This window comes from Mustela putorius, unplaced genomic scaffold (genome assembly GCF_011764305.1).
Source record: "Mustela putorius furo isolate JIRA1106 unplaced genomic scaffold, ASM1176430v1.1 tig00000407_pilon_pilon_pilon, whole genome shotgun sequence".
Classification (NCBI taxonomy): domain Eukaryota; kingdom Metazoa; phylum Chordata; class Mammalia; order Carnivora; family Mustelidae; genus Mustela; species Mustela putorius.
Window position 1 is genome coordinate 14,109,024 of NW_025421373.1, and position 22,838 is coordinate 14,131,861.

Consider the following 22,838-nt stretch of genomic DNA (forward strand, 5'->3'; position numbering starts at 1 on the left):
GGAAAAGGTTAGTGCTAAAAAACCCATCCATTGAATAAATCTCTGCCTATACTTCCACTGGAATAATTTTCAAAGTTGTGTTGAATATACTGACACTGTAAGAAAAAGAACACCCCTACCCATAACCTTCCTACCCACAGGTAACACCTATAAATGCTCTTATAGGTGTTCTCTGGGCCCAGCCACAAGCAGTTTTCCTAATATTCTATGCCACTTCTGCAGACCAGATCCCTCTCAAGATTCAAGAATTACAAAAGCTGTTTGAGTTCATACTTTAGTTGGAAATGACAAAGACCCACAAAGATTGAGCCCAAGTAAAATGAGAGACTTTGGGGCTCATATCCAAGCATGGCTAGAGGGAAGCTGGCCTTAGGCACATTGAGAACCAAGAGCGCAAATACCTCTAGGATATTCCTTACTTACAACTCACTGTGCTTGCGTGTCAGCTTCTTTCTAACTGCACCTCAGCTGGTAAGGTGCATGTGTGTGTGTGTGCGTGTGTGTGCGTGTGTGTATATGTGTGTGTGTGAGAGAGAGAGAAACAGAAGGGGGAAAGGAGATGTTGGTTCCACAGTCACACTCTTATTGCTTAGTCATTAGAGAGGAATAAGAAAATTTGCTTCTCTTTCATCTCCTGTTTTTAAACATGGGAGAAATAACCTTACTGGTATATCCTGGGTCATAAGCGCACCCTGGGTATAAGTGTGGACAAATGAGGGAGGAGGCATAATCTGGGCACACACCCCACCCCTTGGCCAGGGGATGAGTCTGTAACCAGAGGGATAACACAGATGCTGGGCAGACTATACTAGAGCCACTTCAAAATCCAAGCAAACTCCACGCACCACTGGAAAGCTACTTAATGTATATACATCCTAAAAGAATGTAAGATAAAAACAAAAAAATACATATTAACACATGAAGTCTATTTTTATAGATAAATGATCGGCTCTGACAAGGAGTAAAATCAGAATTCATTTAAGTAAACATTTCATTTTTTCTTTCATGAAAAATGGTATTTGTTCTTTGGTAAGATAAAAAGAAAAGCAACAACTTGATTGAAGCAGTAAAGTATGTGAACTATTTATTGTTGGTCTTTCCACCAGTCTCTAGTATATTATTCCCATAACTGGTCACACCGTTCCCAAATAAGAAAAAAGACAATCACGGTGATCTACAATAGTTTTGATTATTTATGCTGTTTTTTAATGTGTTTAATATCCATGGAACTCTTGATAATCAAGAATATAAAGTCCTCTACATAGGTTCTGCCACTCAAAGCTGGGAACACACTTCAAACCACATTACCCTAAAGTAATGGACTGGAATGATAAGCAACTAAGTCTGCAAATATAGCAACCATCAATAGCATACATTTTTTTCAAATTATAATTCTAACAGATATGTATTATTCTCCTACCTCACAAATTCCAAGAGTCCTTTTTGTCAGTACTGGGAAAATAAGCTTTCAATCCCACAGCCAGTCAGTTAAGACTATTTTAGATAGAGAGTGTGAGGCCAAAAAAGCCTCTCGCCTCCAATACCATATACATAACGCAATTATAGTCCTACCTGAAGAAAAGTGAGTTTAAATGATAACTGTCACCTAAACATATGCATAAATTCCTATATCTGGTGCCAGAGCAATAATTATATTGCACTGTTTATGTGCCTACCTCTGTCTGGAGGACAGCTGTCTGACCCGTCTTTAGGGAGCCTGGACTTTTCTCCCATTTGATACCCAGGATGCTTAGGATACCCCCTGAGGCAACTGGGTGGTAAGAACGACTGCTCTGAGGACAAGTTCCTCACAAAACCTAGTCCCCCATGTTTATTTTCTAACAATAGAAGTTCACTGGCTCTTCAAATCCTGGATGCTCATTGGTATTTCCTCTATTTTGATAAAGCTAAATAAAAGTACTTTATTCAAGGAAGTAGCCTGGGCAGAAAAAAGAACAGTGTTCTATAGAAAAAGGCATTCGATATTTAGAAACTTTTCTGAACAGAAGTAAGAGAGCCTGAAGAGAAAGAAAAAGTTTAAGTTTTGTTGTCATTGTGACTGGACTTAGGATAAATTATCCCACTGCCTCTTGTGCCCGAAGAGGTCGTCTTGGGTAGCCCACTGGGCCTCAGTAATATAGAGAAAGCCTTTTAGGGACCTCTCTGGATACACAGAAATACTGCATTATTTTAAAATGAGAAAGCTGACTAGATCAATTAGGTTTACAACCCTCTTGTCAAAATAAACCTTGGTCTTTGGCAAAGCACCGATGGTTGGTTTTTAAAGGCAACTTCCTGGTGGGACATCAGCACCAATAAACCCTCTACCCCTTGGTCTCTCCCATGAACCAGTTACTCTCCCATACAGAGACGTTCCTGTTTGCCTAACTGAGCAACTATTTAGTTACAGGAAGTGTGGGGGGAGAAGGGATGCTTTAGGGAAACAAGACACAATCACCAAATCAGAGGCTCTAAAACAGAAGTCAGGGGAGGCCAAAAGAAAAACATAATCATTAAGACAGAATTTTTCCCATTCAAAATTCACGTATCATTCAGGACTGGTACAGCATGCTGCATTGGGTATACTCTGGGTGGAGTTATTTTTCTCCCTCATTCTTTTCTCTGTCAGGATTTAGGAAGAAAGTCACATCAATGAAAGTCTTCCTAAGGGTCCATCCTGGTACAATTTAATGTACCTACCACAAAAGATAAAGATAAACCCAAGGTGAGCACCTATTTTAAAGATAAGCCTTCTTGGCACTTATAAAACAAATAAGATAATTATTTATATATATATATATATATATTTTGCCTTTCATTAAGATGTCATAGCACACTTGACAGAACAAAGTCTATATGGCTAAGGACAGTGGAAGATGCTTGAAGAAAACTAGTCAAAAATTACATGAGACACACAATTACGATTACTGATACCCTTTCAACGAAATCCTATGTGATTAAAATGAAAAACACACAGTCTGGGACAAACATCTATTTCAATTTCAAGTTGTGATCTGCTGCATTGGCATGAGTTTTGGTGAAACCTGGTAAAAGAAAGAGAAAAATAAAATGACCAAATTGTTAAAAAAAAAAAAAAAAGAAAAAAGAAAACAACCTCATGGCATAAACATCTCCAAACTTGAATGATGTTGGTAACAAACAGCCTTGCCATGGACATCACCTAGAGTTTCCTCATTATTTTCCATTCTAAACCAACAAGACAGACAACTCTTCTGTTGACATCTTGTGTATTTAGTAGTTCTCAACCTTCTTGCACATTATACCTCCTAAATTAAGGATCATTAAGACTCACAAGAAAGGGAGTGGAAGAGGAGCAGACAGAGACAATAAAGGGTTCAGACAACCAAGCTCTCTACTGAATGGATCACTGAGCTCTGAGACTGATACCTCTGAGGCTACTTAAGACAGAGACATAGAGTAAGGATCAAGTCTCAAAATGGTCAAAATAAGCCCCAGTCAATTCATAATTTTGTTAAGAGACAACGTAGTCTTTGGATTAACTGGATACATATTAATGAAGATAAGTATGATCAATGACAACTTCTGTCAGAAATTTCAAAATCGGAATGGAAATGATATAAAGGCAGTAAAAAGATTCCAAGTTATTTTAAAAAAGGAGGTAACAGAAATATTAAAAATTGACCATAATTATGTTCAATGTGCAGAACAGTACATGCATTCCTAGAAGCCCTGAAGCAGAGAAAAATGAGGACAGGTCTACGTTTAATGGGATAGCTGGTGGCAAAAACCTAAACAAAACATAAGTGGTTTGGCTTAATTTTGACTGATCTTTCAAGGTGCAATGTCAGCACAGATGTCATTCAATCTGGCAAATATCTATTGAGTCCTAGTAAGTAACAGTGTCCACGGAAAGCCAGGAGAAGATATTAATGATTCTTTGAGCCCTTCAACAATGAACCGATGGAAGTGGGCCTAGCTGGCATTTTGCCTTCCAGAATAAAGTTAATATTTTGTTAAATTAATGAATGAATGAAACAAAGATTAAGCTTCAAAGAACTAGAGGAAAGTTTTAATAGAGGTTAAGACAGTATTAAAAATAGAAGGCGTAGGCAATTATTTGGCTTTGATGAGGTTAAATATTTTTAGTTCATTTATAAATTGTTTCTGTATTAACTCTTCATAATGTCAAGAGTTAATGCCCCCCTTTCCATTTTTCTACTAAAAGAATGACATGATCAGAATAAAAAGGATTGGTATGGCTTCATATATAGCTTAAAATAAATGACAGCTCATTCAGATTTGCCAGTTCCAAGAGCAGATACATAATAATAGACAAAATAATAGATATATAATAAATAGACAAAAATCACAGCCCACATGTGCATAGATCTTCACTCTACTGAAAAGAATAAAAGACATATGGGCTCTGTGTATTTCGAAAGTGTGTCTCACAAACAACCCATTTTCTTTTTTTAAAACAATAGAGCATCTGCAGAAATAATTTAATGAAATAAAACTATTTTGTGGGGGGGAATCACATCCAAAAGATGCTTTGTAGCATTTCCTTTAAAAGAAAACTGGACACCTTAATTTTATAAACTAAACATCTGATCATTTTCCTTGGCGTATTGACCCTGTTTGGGGCTCTACTATTTATATCCTCAATGTGGACTCTGACTTCTATGAAAACAGAAAAGCAGCTTTATGCAGACTGACTTGGCCTGTCTATTTTTATAATGAAAAACATCTACTAAACCACCATTTTTCATCCTATTCTCTCACAGTCTTATCAACATGTTAAGCCCATGCAAGCCAAAGCAAATTTAATCTGCCAAGGTGATCTACAGGGTGGCACAAGATTATATGATTTAAGTGTAGAAGATAAGCCAACAATTTGTCTGCCCAGTCCACTGAAATCCCAATGGTATATACTCTTTAATTCTGGTATAATGCCAGTTCATAATAGATACCGAGTGTAAATTTATTCAACTTAGCAAAAAATATCTCCAGCTGCCTTCTTTCAGATTTCACTGCAAACATATAAATAAGCAGTATTCTTATTTAATTTTTTGCCACTGGTGGTTTAGGTGTATTCCTGCCTGGAGAATAAGACCAAGGCCCTTGGGAGTAGAAACTATACCAATTTGTTCTATTTTATTCACATTTCATAACTCAATATGGGATACAACTGGATGTTTAATAAATAATCATGGATAACTAATGACCTCTGGAAGTTTATTTGACCATATGACGTTCAAATATGGACTCAAATTTTTTAAAAAATAAAAACAGAAGGAAATATTCTGTTTCAAAAAAGGTCCACAGACATTTATGGTAAAGAAAAAAATACCTATTTTATGTAACAGAAGCATGCATTAGGAAAGAAAGAAATGAGAAACTGTTTGAATTAACTACTCAGTGGAAAGAGAGACTTTGCAGATAATGCAATTTAGGTGGTGGGATTTCCCCTTTTCTTTCTACTTTGGCCCATCAAGTAACTGGCAGTAAGTAACACACAGACTGATATACAGAAATCCAACATTTTCATTAGCTGGTCACAGCTTTAATATGAGAAAATATTAGCCAACACATTTTCAAAATTACTTTGACCTAGGTTTTTATCCTTTTTAATTATGCAACAACCTGGTTGTCTAACTATTCCCTTCTAGAATGCTTATGTCCAGATATATAGTGAAGACTAAGTGGGCCTTTCCTCAAGAAGAAATTTTGACTGACTGACATAAGGTCACATATAGAGTAAAATGCGACTTATGCAGTAACAATCACATGGAATAGCTTCTGAAGTATGACAAGAAACACCTTCTGAACGATCAAGAAGTGTTATCCTCAATGTACTTTTATGATTACATGTATTTTATTGATAACCCAGCTATTAAACAGAACAAGTTATTCATTAGAGCATTCCAGTCCCTAGCATTACGGAAAAACAATCGTCATATGTGATTTCATCTGTCAGGGTCCAAAGAGATGCCATTGATCATCAGATCCTCAAAAGTGGGTCCTTTTGTTGAGGCGGTTCAGCTGCTACCACACATTGTCATTTTCAGGACAACAGGAACATACAAATTAACATTTTATCTCAACGCCCTAATTTGGAGGAAACAAGATCGATCACAGGCTCATGTCAAAAGGAGGGGTGATATGGTAATAAAACGGAAACCAAGAGGTATTTTTCGGTGCATTGAGACATGGAAACTTGCACTTAAAAAAAAAAATAAAAGCGCAAAAACAGTAAAACACCACCTTGTTCATCCTGACTTATCTACATGAATGAAAAAAAATAATAACAACAAGGGTCCTTTCTTTGCCTATTCTCTTTTGTAGCCAAGAACTGAACATGATGTGGATCTCAAAATTGTTACCCGACGAAGAAGAGGTCAATTTATTCATATAGGGAAAAAAATATAAAGAAGAGCTGATATGTAAGAATTGTTTGCTTTTATCACTGGGGTAAGGAATTCCAAATAAAGTATGAACAAATCTCATTTTTCTCCCTGAGGTTATTGAAAAGCTAATTCAAGATGTGCTTTTTGTGTGAGGTATTGCTGACAAACTTCTTTCTTCAAAGGGAAATTCAAAAAAGGTTAATAGACAAAGACCCTCATACAATACCAAAACAGTTACATGTGGATAATGAATTATGCAGCAGAATTGTTTTTACAGGAATTTGTTATGCACTAATAGGTACCAGCCAAGCAAGAAGAAGTCTATGAAATCTATGCACGATTTCTTGAATAAATTTTGTTAAATCACTTTCTCTAGGATGGGTAGCTTCAAATTTCTTCCCGTTATAAATATATTCCATTTTAACTAATAAATCCATTCTTAAAAAGGTGTGTGAGAAGGAAATTCTTTTCTTTCAATTCTTCAGAGACATTTCACCTTTACTTTCGATTCACTTCCAATGGACTGAGCTATCTTCTCAACTCCCATTAGGTAGGTGATCGGTGATTCATTAACAAGCACTGGCATTAAAGGGTGATCATTTATATTATAGTACTATTCTGTTTCAAAAAGAGATTTGTAGGTTTCTTAAATGTATACTCCCCTGATGTATATGTGCTTTGTAAGTCTTAGTTTTTATGAACTAGGTTTTTTCTTTAAATGCAGTATACACCTATTTTGTGACTATCAGTCAGTGTCGAGCTCATCCTTCTAATACGGTCCATGGATAGAATAATCAGGCATCAAAGTTCATCAAAGAGAAAGCCATAAGGCACAGCTGGGTTTAAAACAAGGCAGTATCATTTCTCCCTGTGTGGCTCACATTTTAGAGTTAATTTAGTCTAGCCACACTGATAGGTAACCAAGAACAAAGGATCGCAAGGGACTTTATACAAAATAGCTTAAGAGTTCAAACTCCACCTCTGCTTCCAGCAGTCCCTGGTGGTTCCTCCCCCTCCTGCTTCTGACTCCTGAGCCAAATGCTGGCTGGCCATGAGTCAGAGCCCGCTCCTGCTCCCACCTGCTCTCATCTGAAGGCACTCTCCCTTTTCACTCCTGTTCTCTGTAAAGGTCAACTCCAAAAATGATCACAAATTAATGGTTCATGTCCTGTAAACACCCATTAATCAAGCTCATGATATAGGACAAGTGGCTGGATTTGTTCACAGAAACACTTACTGCAAAATCACACCCAGTGCTCTTTTTTATGTCATCCACGGTCAGGCCTTCCCAGAGTTCAATCAGAGTCAGTCCTTTTTTGCTGTCCACATCAAACACAGCCTGTCAGAACCAAGAAAACGACAATGACAATTTCTATCACAGTAATAATTTTATAACACAAAACAGAAATAACCTCTCGAATTCTTAAAGGAGAGACAAGACCCAGGACAAAAGACTCTGACAATCAGCAATGAGAAAATGTCAACTCTAACGATTATATTTTGGTGAGAATAAATGCCAGCTCCCTAATCGGCAATTAGCTGTGGAACACTGTTGATGCCAGAAAATAAATGAGTGTTGACTATTGACGGCACGTGCCACTTTGTAATCCAGTTGTTGTTTACCTTCCTTTAGTTAGGTCTAACACTTCTGGTCAAAATTTCAATTAGAAAATGATGATGATTTGAAGAAAGAAAGGAATGACGAAAAGTGGGGACGGAGGAGAAATTTGGAAGGCGAAAGCACAAGGATGGTGGGAAAAGCTAGTCAATGCTGCTGCGTAAAGAGTTACAGGATATAAAAGAAGGCAGGCACTTGGAAGTCCTGACAAGTAACTGCTGAAAGACTCCCAGGTAAGTATAAAAACTTTGCCTTTAAGTCCTGTGAAGACACTCGGGTGCTAGAGGCCAGCATGAGAATCCCCCTCTGGTATGCACCTCAAATGAAGATGCTTGTGTTTGGGACAAGTACGTGAAGACTCCAGCGCTCTAAAATTCCTTTACAACATTCTGGTTGGTAACACCAGGTGACGGGAGTACCAAGTGGTACAGTGTGACCTCAGCAGGCACACTCAACCTGCCGTATCTGATTCAGGGCACCCGTTGTCACAATGCAGTATGACAACATGAGTGGGAGGACGGATGAAGTTATTTAGTATAAACTCCCACTCAGGAACAAACATTCTTCTGAGATGGTCACTGGGGTTCTGCTGGGAAACTTTCTGTGTCAGGAGGCTCACTTGGCTCGTGGCAGATTAGACTATGGCTGGGAAGCTCTAACCGTAAGAGGCCTCGACTGCTTCCTCTGTCACTTGCTAGGTCTTCGCCGTTGTCCTCCAGAGCAACAGGACTACGCTCTTTCTAGGCTTCCACAGCTAGTTTCATTTTACCCGGACTTAATGTTTCCCATGTCTCTTCCGTCCGTCCTCCAGATTTACCTTACATTCAACTATTTTTCACAGGCTGATCTTGATTTTCAGCTAGCTTGGAAATCAAACTCTAAATTGCCACTTTAAATACACTCCTGCTGGGGTGCCTGCGTGGCTCAGTGGGTTGGGCCGCTGCCTTCGGCTCAGGTCATGATCTCAGGGTCCTGGGATGGAGTCCCCCATCAGGCTCTCTGCTCAGCAGGGAGCCTGCTTCCCTCTATCTCTCTGCCTGCCTCTCCATCTACTTGTGATTTCTCTCTGTCAAATAAATAAATAAAATCTTTAAGATAAATAAATAAACAAACAAACAAACAAATAAATAAATAAATACACTCCTGCTTAGAAGACTAATATGAAGATACAGCCACATGTAGAGGAAAACCCTGGCTTTTGAGGTGGACTGGAAGTCCAGCTCTGCCACGTGCTAGCTAAGTGGTCTTTGGTGAACCTGTCTTTGCAAGTACACATGGATATCAGAACACCCCACTTCCCAAGATTGCTATACAGGATAAATAAAATAAACATACTCTGAGCACCTGGAATCATGCCTAAAACTCAGAAGGGGCACCACACCCACATGTTCTTTCCCCTTAATAGCTTAACTTACTGTCACTTGTGTGTGAATTCAAGTCAAAGTCCCGAAATGTTTATTAATCTCCAGTTAATTGATTTTTCCCCCATGAGCAAAACATTAAGAGGACGAGTAATACCTGCATTCTCTGATAAATTCACGGATAACTTGGTTGATTTTACTGGAAAAGAGGATTTAAATTTTGGAGGAAATATTCTGCCAAACATCCTTTTCATTTACACAAAAAATGTTCCTAAAAAAACCTTTTTTCAGCAGAAATATATGTTTTGAGAGGGCAGAAAATGGTCATTTAGGAATGTCTGTGTGCTGCATTAGATTATTTAATTCCAAAATGACAACTTAAAATTTTTTTTAAATGGATACTTTTGTTTTGCAAAAAACGTGTCTGGGGCATTATTCACACTGATTTTCCTTCCCTTGCATTATGAGCAGCTATAAATTTATCAAAATGGAACAAATTTTTTTAAAAAGGAGCCTCCAGATTGTGTTATTAAGAATAGGCAGGAAAGGGATTTGAGGAGAAGACAACTGTGATATCATGAATATAAAGTGATCAGGGAGAGAAAATCTATGGCAAATTGACTTACTGCTTTTAAAAATTTTTAACACCTTTATAAAACCCTAATTAGCTCTCAAGGTTGTATACTAGGAAGCCAAACATCTATTATTAAAATGAAGGAAATTTACTTTTGAAATATTTAGGAAGATTCCATTTCGCAGTATAAAGTATAAACAAAACCTTGATAAAAATGGGAAACTCCATTACAGATAAAGCAGTTAATCATAGCCCAGATGCTGTCAAGGAAAGCATCTTTCACAATCTCATTCTAGCAGCACAAAACTAGGAAATCAGGGTCAAAACATCTCCAAAGCCTCTTTCAAATGGCAAACCAATGGAATTTTCCTTAAAAGTTGAAAATGGAATTCTAGTCCCATATCTGCCATGGCAGGGCTGAACACATTCATCGCCCTTAATGGCACTGCATTCTAATTCACTCCTTCAACAAAGATTTATTGAGCACATACTGTATCTAGAGCACAGGTAAACATGCACCGTTCCCTTCCCTGAGGTTCCACAACTGCCTTTGGTTTAGTCCAATACTGACTTCCCCTCTGAGCTCCAGATCCACATCTCTATTTGTTTACCAGAAATCTCTGGAGGGGTGCCTGGGTGGCTCAGTTGGTTAAGCATCTGCCTTCTTCTCAGATCCTGATCTCAGGGTCCTGGGATCCAGCACTGGCATCACATCAGGCTCCCTGCTCAGTGGGAAATTTGTTTTTCCCTCTGCAACCCCCCACCCTTGCTCATGGGCTCTCTCTCTCAAAAAAATAAATAACTAAAATCTTAAAAAAAAAAATCCCTCACCAGATGTTCACATATTCGGGAATAATCAAACCGAGTGTGTCCAAACTGAACCCATTCTCTTCCTACCTCCCACTGCTCCCCCCCGTCTCTTCCCACAGTCTGAGCTTCCTGAGGAATTCTTAGGAAGCACCTCTGCTGCAGCAGTCACATCCAATTCGTCATCTCGCTAGGTTGGGTCCATCTGGGTCTTTCACATCTGTCCTTCTGTCCTGTGGCTTAAAACTCTGATATTTCTGGCCTAGATCACTGTAGGAGCCCTCTAACTAGACTCTCTTCTCATCTCTTCTCCCTCTACTCTCTTCTTCTTTTCAAAATAATGGATTCTTTTCAGTAAATCTTGTCACCACAGTTTGGGAGGGGCTCTAGAAGTGGTAGGACTCAGGGAATAAATGGTGAAATGAAATATTCTGCCCTTTCATCCAACTTCTATTCTCTGTAAGTCATCTTTATGGAATTCCACATAAACGGCCCTACGGGAAGGCATCATTTAGGACAGAATGCTTTTCAAATGTGGCTCTGTAAGATATTATGAACCTCCTCCTCACAGGGCCACTTTAGGGCGCTTCTTACCACACCTCAGTGAGGGGCAACAAACCAGCCGAATGCCAGGATGCTATCTCGATGGCTCTTGGCAAAAGGAACAGCACCCCAACCAGGCCTGATAGAGGTAATTTTGCTGTTTTGCTTTAACCAAGTTATTGAATCAAAATGATGCCCTCCTAACTCATAATGCAGAGAGTTATGTCATTCCAACATTCTAGGTTCGTATCTGGGCCAGAAAAATGACTACAGACAACTGTTGGTAAGGCTGCTCTCAGATCTGAGTCATTTCCAGTTGTGCCATTAACCAACATTTTCTATCTAAGAAGAAAATCAAGAGAAGCACGAACATGGCTGGTGTGTTCTGAAGTCCACCTTATAAAAGAGAGCTGAAAGCTTGCAAGAACCATAGGACAAATTTCTTGGCTCACTGTCGGACTTTCACTGCAATTTGAACCCAAATGATTAAAACCCAATTTTGGCTGACTTTCTCAAAATGAAATCCAACAATTTGCGCTTGTGATTTGGGAAAGCAAAGAAGAAAGGTAGGAATGATTAATATATTCTTAACTTTATATATATCATCCATCTTAGACATCTTAATCATCCAAGTAAAAGGATGAATAAAACTTTTCTTTGGTTATACATACTGTCAAAGTTACCAAGGCCAACAGTTTAAGTCTGTATATGGGTATTTCCGGAGTACCATGCTAAGAATTCTACATTTAGAAACATTAAATTGATGAATTATCTTATTCAGTCTACTCATGGATTAAATTAATCCTATGACTACCAACATAACAGTTTTAGAGGGTAACAAAACAAAATTCTAAAAATGCTTATAAATTAAAAAAGTGACGGCAGGCATTAGTGGAAATAAAAACAGACACCGTACCTTTTCAGTAATGATGCGGTTGACACATTGCTTTCCAGTCAGTGGCAATGTACATTTCTCCATGATTTTATGTACATTTCCCTGTTTTAAAGAAGGAATATCAAAAAGAGTAGTTAGGGACCAATTCTTGTTTAGAAGGAGAATAACAAAAGGACAAACAGGAACCACCAGAGAAATGGTCTTTAGGTACAAGCTGTTCTAAAAATGTTTGCACAGTCACACTTCTGCTTTCTTTCTGGAGACAGCTTCTGTCCCTAAAATAATTTAGGAAGAATACTAAATGAATGGCCAAAGTCATAAATGATTTAGTTGGGAAACACCTTGCCACAAATTGGACTTCTCAAGTCTCAGTCCTCATATCCCATAATGAAAAATTTCACTTCTAGTGCCCTGCTTATTTCTTCTCTTTCAGGGACTGGTCTCCTTGACAAACACGAGCCATTATTCACCAAGGAAAGGAAGCACATATAAAACATGAATGTCTAATATCCTTTTTAAAATTAATTTGGTTTGCTAGAAAAGTAAAACATATGTGAAAACAGCAGTGCCTAGCCTCCCTCCCTTACTTTTAGACTTGTTCTCAACAGGAATCCACTTTATGTTATTTTTCTCAGCATTCCCTATCTCTACACATTTTTCCCGTTACCTCTTCATTTTTAAATATTGTCTTTACCATGCTCTTTCTTTTTTTTTTCTTTAAGATTTTATTTATTTATTTGACAGAGAGAGACTCTGCAAGAGAGGGAACACAAGCAGGGGGAGTGGGAGAGGGAGAAGCAGGCTTCCTACCAAGTAGGGACCCCGAAGTGGGGCTCGATCCCAGGACACTGGGATCATGACCTGAGCTGAAGGCAGAAGCTTTAACCCGCTGTGCCCCCAGGTGCCCTCTACTAACTTCTTATTACGGCACCTGAAGACTTAACTCTCTTAACAAAATCCCAGCCTCCTCCATCCTCTGCAGTTCTTCAGTAGAGCTGTGTCACAATTCGTAGTTAACTCCGTGGTTAGAATGTATATGGTTCTGCCAAAATGACCGTGTCAAACTGTTTACTGCCGGGCAAGGCAGTGTGGTCCACCACGCTTACATTCACATGCCCATACAGCTATTTGCTTTTCCTGGTGTTTGTCTGAGCCTCAGTTTGCTCATTTGTAAAATGTGTGAGCTGGCTAAAATTCGTATTTTTTTCAAAGTTTCTTTTAGCTACTGTACCCTTTTTTCTCTGGTGAGCACAGCATAATGTACAAACTTAGTCCCTGTGTTATACACCTGAAACTAAGGTAACACTATGTGTCAACTATACCCGCAAAATAAAAAAAAAAGAAAGAAAAGAAAATAGTGGAAAGCAGGTTTTCCCCACTTATCTCCCATACTCCAACCCCCATCCCCACATCCCAGGTGTGGAGGTGGCCTCTGGGACATGTATGGAACACACCTGAAACAATAACTCTGATGATCTAAGAGTACAATTATGATTAAGGTCCTTTCCAAGTATCAACCAACAGGAGCTTAAATTAGTATTCCCCTTGAGGCTGAAGGCTACCCTATCATCTTCTAGATCTTCTATTAAAAAAAAAAATGGCAAAATGCTTCTATTGCTTCTTTCTGGATCTGAAAATACCCCACATGATGTCATCATCTTTAGCCATCTGACTGTTTTACTACTAAAATATGTACCTGCTACCTAGTTTATCTTTCTCTCAGGATTTCTGTTAGACCAAGTATATAGTCCTTAGGCAAGGACTTTCAGATAACTAAGATTAATTAAGAAGACTTTGCTCCTTCATAAACTGTCAACTAACCAATGCACCAGTAATTAAAAGGTTTTAGTGTACTTAACTCAAGTGCGTGACATAAAAAGCATTCAGTATTTTTTTAAATAAATGAATGGGTAGGAAAATGGAAGATCCACTGGGAATCCCAGATAGATTTCAAAAAGCCAAACTCTACTACTTTAATTTAATCAAAATGAGTGTGAAATACATATAAAATGGATAGACATTACACCTTTAATAACAAGTTATATACTCTGGATCTTACTGTATAAGAACATTCATAACTGTAGAAATAAAAACCTCATTTTCACTTCATTTTTAATGCTCTATTTTCCCTTCCAGTTTCAAAGAAAGTCTGCACGTGTCAGAGAAACTTAATTAAAGAGCTGAAATTAATGATGAATATTCAAGCTTGTACAGTTGTCAGGTCTCCTTACTTTTAATGTAACTCAAATAAGGCATGTCACAGTGAATTGCGGGCCTGCCTGGAAACAAAGTGAACAATCTGGGGGCCTCTGAAGAACAGCTTTTGCAGCGAGCTCTTACCTTGTTCTCATTTGAGCACGATCTGCGTCTGGTGTGAAAGAAACGACTTGGATTTTCATGACCAAACAACTCCATTTTAGGAGGAATCAGGAATTTCAACTGACAGAATTAACTGTGTGCTCCTAGTAGAGGGACCTTTCATTGACTATATGCTGTATAAACAGTATAGTGTATGGTTAAGGGTGTGGACTGGAACCAAAATACCCAGGGGCAAGTCTGGTTCTGCTCCATGCTGGCTATGCAAAGTTCCTAGGCCTATGTTTCCCCATCAGCCTTACCCCACGGGGTTATTGCAAAATGAGATGCAAAAAACCGATTCATCTCATGTTAAGTATCTGTCACTTAACAAGTGCTCAATAAATGTTAGCTACTATTGTTTATACAAAACATGTTTACATTTCTACCTGTTTACATTTCTACCGTCTACCAGGAAATTCTTTAGGAGCTCTTAGTTTCCAATATGAAGTTAGACACGTAATTGTGCAGAAAATGGTCTAACCACAATTCCTAAAATCACATATGGCTGACCTAGGAAACTGCCACCTAGGGAAACTTTCCCCTCTTGGTCACTTACAGGGAGAACAATGTCGCTAAAGGACTCCATTCACATTTAGCTCCAAGGCACAACACAGATCAAGGAAAAAGAGAAAATGAGAGACAAGAAGATGAAAGAATGTCACAATTTCAATATTCAACAACAGGCTAGCTATGAAGCCCAAACAGGACTAACTCCCACTTTAGTGCTCTGCTCTAACCATGCCAGGCTGAGCCCTACAATGTGGAACGGCAGCTGCATAGATTAACGATTCACAAAGGAGGAACAAGTGCTGAGTCTTTAGCATTTAAAAATAAATCCTCAAAAAGAGATGCAGGATAATGAGGTAGCAAAGAACACTGTCTTAAGGGTCCAAAGACCCATTTATGTTTTTCTCTTGCATCCGCCTTTGAACGGTCATTTGGTCTATTCAATTCTTAGTGCCGTCGTTTCCTCTACAATGGCCTCGTCTTCCTTACCCGATCACTATAGGAATCACACAAAATGTTCTAAAAATGCAGTAAACTAGGAGTAGATCCACACACAAATATTTAGGGTCAGTGGGGTTGGTGCCTCCTTATCATTCTGCTTCTTTCTATCTTTCCTCATGAAGAAATGCCAGAAAAGGCAGAGGAATGGATACAAAGTGTAGCATTAAAATGCTCTGACTAGCCTCGAGGGCTCGTGATTTCACTACACCCTTATATGTGCTAACTTCTTCATAGCCTTGACGAAGAGCTAAATCTCCTTCCTCTACCTGCTTCTCCAGTTTTATTCTTTCCCCTCTTGGTCACTTACAGGCTTCATGGAAGCCCTGGGAAGTCACCGTTTTCTTTTTAAATGATTTAGTGTCTCCAGTACTTTCTATCTATCACTTGCTTCATGGTGATCTCTAATTCTTTAGATAATTGTGTGAAATCCTGCACCTAAATTCTTTAGCACCAAACAACTCTGGTTAAATGATAATAAATCCCCCTTGTTATCTTGACGGTGAGCTTCATGTTATCACAATGAACTTAATCCCAAACAACAAGCTCTCTTTCTCACGACACAATGATTTTTGCATTTGATAGCAGCATTTTATTCACCTGAGGCAATGGAGCGTGCATGTAGTAAGGTTTTGCTTTACATAAAACACCATTTTATGCCCGTCTTTTCTGTTAGGTGCTTTTTAAATGTGGCTGCAATGTATTTCTTCTTTCAGGAAACTTCCTTGGGAAAGCCCTAATGATCAAGTACAGAAAAGGCAAATTCTAGAAGTTGGTTGCTCCTTAAGGGACCGAGTCTTAAGGCCTTCATTCATGCTACCTGAACCACACTCCACCGCAGACTCCATCACCCCACATTCAAGACCCCTAGTATTCAGGACATGGGGTGTAAATATTTTAATTCTGATTGGGGAACTCCAACAGAGCTAGAGCTGTAAAATACCACGTGACTGAGCATCTGAGGCCCACCGGAGACTGCTGTCTAGTCCCAAGATAGGTACTTGTACATTCCCAACATCTCTGAACCCACGAGGAGAAGCAAAGCTAGCAGAAGTATGTGACGGGGCTTACAAGACTTTGGGGAGATATGTAAAGGTATGATCAAAGGGAGAAGCAAAGATATCTCAAGACTGCAGTATGAAACATACAAATTTATAAGTCAAGAGAGGAGCTGAGTGAATTATGGTTACTCCCCCTCTTCTGCCTACTCAGTCCTAAAACTGCAAGGCCTGCATTAATGCACTGAAAAGAGGCACTACATAAGCTGAACTTGACAAGAGAATATTCAATACATCGTCTGCTGGCACAGTGAAACCTAGGACGGATCTCTCTCTGGGTTTTTGCCGAAAAGTAAAAGAAGCCTGATTGTCACTGTCCCTTGTCTTTCCTTCTCCCCACTGGTCTCAATACTTAAATTAAGGGAAAAAGCATCTATAAACACACACACACAAACACACACCTCACAGGGAATGTGGTATTACAAAACACATGGACTGTCAAATCGCTATGAAAATTGAAAAGAAAACACAGAAAAGAAACACAAGATTGGCTAACTAAAGAAAATCAGGATACACAGGGTAAAAGGACAAGATGCTATTATTCACACCGAGTTTATACTCCTGGGTATTTTTGGCCTTTACACAGTACCTATTTGGCAGGGATTCCAATAATCCACAAAGGACTTGAGTAGAAAGACTCAGCTAGCTCTGAAGTAGAGAACCGTTGCTATTACAAATGGTTTTTATATGTGGATGTAATAACCATTTGTGGTTACAGGCGCATTCTCAAGGGGAAGGCTAACCAAACGAGATGGTACATACAGCAAGGCATTTCCCTGAAAACAGTCTTCAGGGCTTTGAGATCTTAGAATAGGAGGCCATTTTTCTTACATATAACACAAAAATCTTTATCACGGCATTTTATTTTCTCTCTAAAAATTGCATCCTATGATCTCTAGCCTAAGAATGGCACAGCCCAGGCATGAACAGGAATGACTTTCTCTTTCCATTCATGAATTGCTGTTGGACATCAGAAAGCTTCTCTGTGAGCTAGTTTTCCTTTTAAGAACTGTAGATGCTCAAAGCCTCAGAATTTAGAGTTATTAGCTTAATTAAATTTTATAAGACCATTTTAAAGAGCTTTATTGGTTGTTGGACTGTGTTCTGCTTTTTTTCTTTTCCATTATAAAATTTTTCTTGGCAGGCATTTCCATCATGAATGGAGAAATAAAAAGGGAAAACCATGTAAGGATTTCTATTTTTTAAAGGTAAATATTTTTTTCCTAAACAGATCCTAGCCACAAAATAGTCTCATTAACAAATTATAAAATATTGACAAGCTTCTTTAAATGAAAAAAAAATTAAACCAGCTGAAACTGTGTTAATTATAAATCATTCCAACAAAGAAATACTTTATTTACCTTGGATACTTCTCAATGCTGCTGAAAATTAATCCAAGAATGTTTCTCAGGAAATAATAAAAAAAACAAACTTTCACATTTGTTGGCCTTTGGTAATACACTTGGTCCAAAACAAATAGGACTAATAAACCTCATTTACTTTATATAATTCCTCTCCATATAATTCCTCTCCAACGTAAAACCACATTCAAGATTTCTATTTTGTTATCAGATATAGATTAGATGTAATCAAAACCTTATTCATAAAGACTTATCCCCAACATCCTAACAATATAATTATGATTCTTTTCATCCTTTCAGAATCCAGACCTCCTACTGTAAAATAAAATCTAAACCTCTTTTAGAAAGAGGGCTTTCATTTATGTTCTCTAAAATAGGTACCCAAGCTTTGCTTGTTTCCAATAAATGACAACCATGACTGAATTTCTCTGCTTTTGTGCTCTGAAAGTTATACCCTTAGGAAATATTTCCGGTACACAATACTGAGAACAAAGCACTTTCTTTTATATTGTTAGTGGTAATGGTACCTGCCAGACAAAAAAGGTTATTAGAAAAAAAATGGGGGCCCAAAGGCAGGATACATGGATTCTCAGCTTGTTTTTGCTCCTAATTGTGTACTTGACTTTTACAGGAGTTTTCAACCTCCATGGCACTGGGTTTGTTTTCCTTTGCAGGGGAAACAAGACCTTCCTCATAGGACCATTGTAATGATGAGATATGGAGGCAGGACTTGTGAAACGGGCTTTGGAAAAGTTAAAAGTGCTCTTACATGTTCAAAGTCTCAGTATTATTCGAAGAATTAATGGATTCAACAAGTATTTACTGAGTCTTAATGTGCATTAGACATGATACTCTTCAGCTCTTAAAATGGACAGAGCCCCTTTCTTCACCGAACTTCCATTCTGGTGGAGAAGGCGGTGAAGGTCCATTAGAAGAGGGGGGGCTTCTGTTTTATGGAATAATCAGAAGAAAGCTTCTCTTTGAGTAAAAACCTGAGTGAATTGAGGGAGCAGGCCAAGCAGGTATGTGAGGTGGAGCATTCCAGGCCTCGAGAAGAACAGTTATTTTTGCAGGTAAATATCTTACCAAAGCAAGGAAAGCCTTAGGGGAAACTTAAAAAGGGAAAGTGATCATTCTGAAACCTGAAGCTTCCAGAAAAGGGCAGATTTGGATGAAACTGGTACAGAGTGTGCTCTGGTGAGGATGCAGCCCATACGCTATAATGAACACAAGCTGGACGAAGCTGAACAAAGCTCCTGGCTCTTTCACACACCCGGACAAATTTCTTCACCTGCCCACATCTCAGTCTTAAGAGGGGCACCGAGAAGCTAATGAGATTCAGTACGTGCAATGCCAAGCACAGGGCGATGTGCCTCATAAGGACTCAAACTGTAACTACCTTCCTTCGTTTTCCTGACAGTTTTAGAAGGCAGAAGAAGGACATATCAAGAAGCCTAAAAAAAAAAGGTAGCTAGACACCAAAAAACTGCCTAGGAAGAAAAAAATAGTGAAAATATTTTGCTTTTGTAAAAAGCTTTAAGTAGGGATTTCTAATTAAACATTTGAAGAACCATTTCTTTTTCTGTTTCAGAAATTCTGGCTGAGATGAAAGAAAAGACTTTGGAAAAAGGGAGGGGGTAGAATTTGCTAAATACAAGTCTAATGTTTTGAAAACGAATGCGCAAAAATAATCTAAAATGAGGTGGACTTCAATGCTTATGCATCAACATTGAAGTAACAACAAAAAGGAAGTCAGAGAGTTTTCTCCAAATTAGACATCATGTTCCAGAAAAGATTTGGATTTGATTTGCATGCTTGGCATCCTTTTTGCCTCTGAAATGAAGTATTCTGGATGCTTTTGCAAGACATCTCTCAGAAGTCACCTGCATTGGTTTCACTTCTATTGTTCCATATTTATGCTCTTCTGCTTCCTTTCCACTGTTTACAAAACAATTCATGATATTTTCATATTTATTACAGTTTTCACAACAAAATAATTTCATGGAACACATCACTCTGTAACAGAACTCCCTCTTGGGAAGCAAGACAGACGCGAATCTTCCAGCTCTATGCTCTCCCACGATGCTGCATCCCTAATTAAGAACAGGGCAACGGATGTCTGGGTGGCTCAGTTGGTCAAGCATCTGATCCTTGGTTTCAGCTCAGATCATGATCTCAAGATCTTGAGATCAACCCCGTGTCAGGCTTCAGTGCTTGAGATTCTCTCAGTCCCGCTGCCCTCCCTGCTCATGCTCTTTCTCTTTGTCTCCCAGAAAAAGACAAGACAAAAACAAACAAAACCAAAAACCAAAAACAAACAAAAAAACAAAACGCAGGGCAGCTGAACTAACATTTCCATTAAAATTAGCAGGTCTCAAGGTCTCAAGGTGAGAACAGGCAGATTTTGTGTTAAAACTAAGAATTATAAAAAATAAGGGAGAATGAACAAAGCATAGACAACGAAGAGAGCACCACCCAGTATGAATTTTGCAAATCATCAGAAACCCATGGATTCAGGTCAGAAAGGCAATTAAGCTCAGTTGGTTCAAAAGCACTGAGTTGGGAACAAGGAGCAAAGTTATACTGACAGCTCTGTAGTTAGAAGACTCAACTTTGGAATCATGGACACTTAGTTCTAATCTCAGTTCCACTAGTTATACGACCTCATGCAAGTAACTTAACTTCTCTGAAGCTGTTTTGAAACCATAAAAAAAACACCTATTTCAGATTCATGAGCTTATACATGCAAATACACACAGAGTGGTTAGTATACTGTTGATACACAGTAAGCTCAATAAATGGTAGCTCTCATTATTGTAGCATGATGAACCACCATCATCACAACTATTATCTGACCACCACCAAATGTAAGCTCCATGAGGTCCATGACTTTTGTGTGGGTTGTCTTCCCAAATAATAGAAGTACTTAACACATAATCAGTACTCAATAAATATTTAATGATTTACCAAAATAAAAGTATCTTACTTTTCAGAGTAAGGACACTTGCTATCATCAAGTCCACCATTTTCACCCTTCCCAAAATGGCACTTCAGAGTCTTGGTAAGAGTCCGTATTATCCACTTGAAAATAACTGTTGTTGAAAAGCCATATTTTGTTGTGTTTTTTTCATTTTGCATGCAGAGAGCAACCACTATAATCATCTTTAAACCTGAATCGTAACATCTGCCCTGATACCTTTTCACTGAGTTTGAAGACATTATAGCTTTTACTCTTACTGTGTATGCAAATAACTAAGGAATACCCCACTGTTTCTTCTGCTCAAAGTTAAAGAACCATTTAGCTGAATGAGAATAAATAACTGTTTATTTGCAACCTTTCTCTCTAAAATATAAATGCTATTAATTTGGAAGAGCCTGAGAAAACAACAAAAACCATGGATGCATGACCGGACATACAGGATTTTGGCATACTGGGAACTTCCAAACGCAGCACACATTACCTTTGCAGAATGCTCCATGGTAACCACCACTTTGGTCTTCGCACTGGACACTAGATCCATAGCCCCTCCCATTCCTTTCACCATCTTCCCCTGCAAAACAGAAATGGAAAAGAGGATGTAATTATTTTTCACTTCTTTTGGTATGTGGCAGAACAAAATTAACTGGCAAGAATAAGTCACTGGAATAATGAGTGAGAATAACTCACTGACCTTTATTGCTTAGTACTAGAACCTTTAGAATATTAATATTCTGTTATTCTATTATTCTATGATTGAAGGATAAGTTCAGGACGAATGCTTTGATGTCATTTTTATTACATGTGGCTAACGTTACTTTGTTGATGATATACTAGCAGTAAGACAATCAGTAGATAAGAAAAATCTTAAGGGGTGCCCTTAAGCATCTGCCTTCAGCTTGGGTCATGATCCCAGAGTCCTGGGATTGAGTCCCGCATCGGGCTCCCTGCTCAGCAGGAAGCCTGCTTCCCTTGCCCATTCCCCCTGCTTGTGTTCCCTCTCTTGCTGTGTCTCTGTCAAATAATAAATAAAATCTTAAAAAAAAAAATCTTAAAGAAAAATCTTAAGAACCATTTCAGAATTCTGGCACTTTATTACTACAATGATAGGAGACTGAAATTCACACACCCCTGACATCCACTTTCTTCTTTTTAAACACAAAATCGGCACCACTGAGTCTTCAATTGCAAACACTTTCTAAAGCACTCTCTTGGATTTCCTACAGATTAAAATGTCATTAGGTAGTAGGCTAAGGCACTTACGGTGTTTTGCCAGTAATCATTAATATGAAAAGGTGGGTCTGTCTTTCCACAACTGAGCATTTATCTTGCTCTTAGAAAAATAAGCCAAAGAAAACAAAAAGTATATTGCTGGTAAGCAAAAACAGAAAACAGAAGCCGAGTTCAGGGCCTTTCACCATCACCATTCTATTTTTGTTCATTTGTCCATCTTCTCATTCATTAAACATTTAGCAGCCACATTCTATAGGCCACTTTGAATAATTCCCACTGTCTGTTCTGTCTCCTGGTTCCAGAGTCTTGGAAGAAGCAGGTATTGCCAAAGACGATGAAATAAATTCTTACTCAAGTATATTGAAGGGAAATATCTTCCAACATTGAAACCTCCTTAAAATTTTATTTATTTTTTTAATCCAAGTCCTCTTGATGATTTGACAGTAAACTCTCAGCTCCTTCTCTATACTTCCATAGTGACAAGTAGATGAGGCAATGCACTCACACCTGGCTTTCAAACAGAGAAGTCTCAAGTTCTCAGATTGCAGAAACATTGTAGAAGCCAATGCCAACACCGCACAAACATGAATTAGGTGTGCATTATATAAAGGAAAGGAGCAAGTGGTCAAGATGTCTTCATGGTCCATCTCCGCTAAATG

The 22,838-nt window shown here is 38.4% G+C and overlaps 1 protein-coding gene across 2 annotated transcripts in view; it reads right to left on the reverse strand.

The window, feature by feature from the left end:
* Nucleotides 1-1,058: 1,058 nt before the first annotated feature.
* OXCT1 (3-oxoacid CoA-transferase 1) overlaps nt 1,059-22,838 on the reverse strand; it is a 122,106-nt gene continuing 100,326 nt past the window's right edge. For both annotated transcript variants that reach the window (XM_013051519.2, XM_004737952.3), the window contains 4 exons: nt 21,431-21,520; nt 12,209-12,289; nt 7,627-7,728; nt 1,059-3,044 (listed from right to left, as the gene is read on the reverse strand). In XM_013051519.2, the coding sequence (XP_012906973.1) occupies nt 3,003-3,044; nt 7,627-7,728; nt 12,209-12,289; nt 21,431-21,520 (315 nt within the window). In that variant the 3' untranslated portion in view covers nt 1,059-3,002. The remainder of the gene's footprint in view (nt 3,045-7,626; nt 7,729-12,208; nt 12,290-21,430; nt 21,521-22,838) is intronic.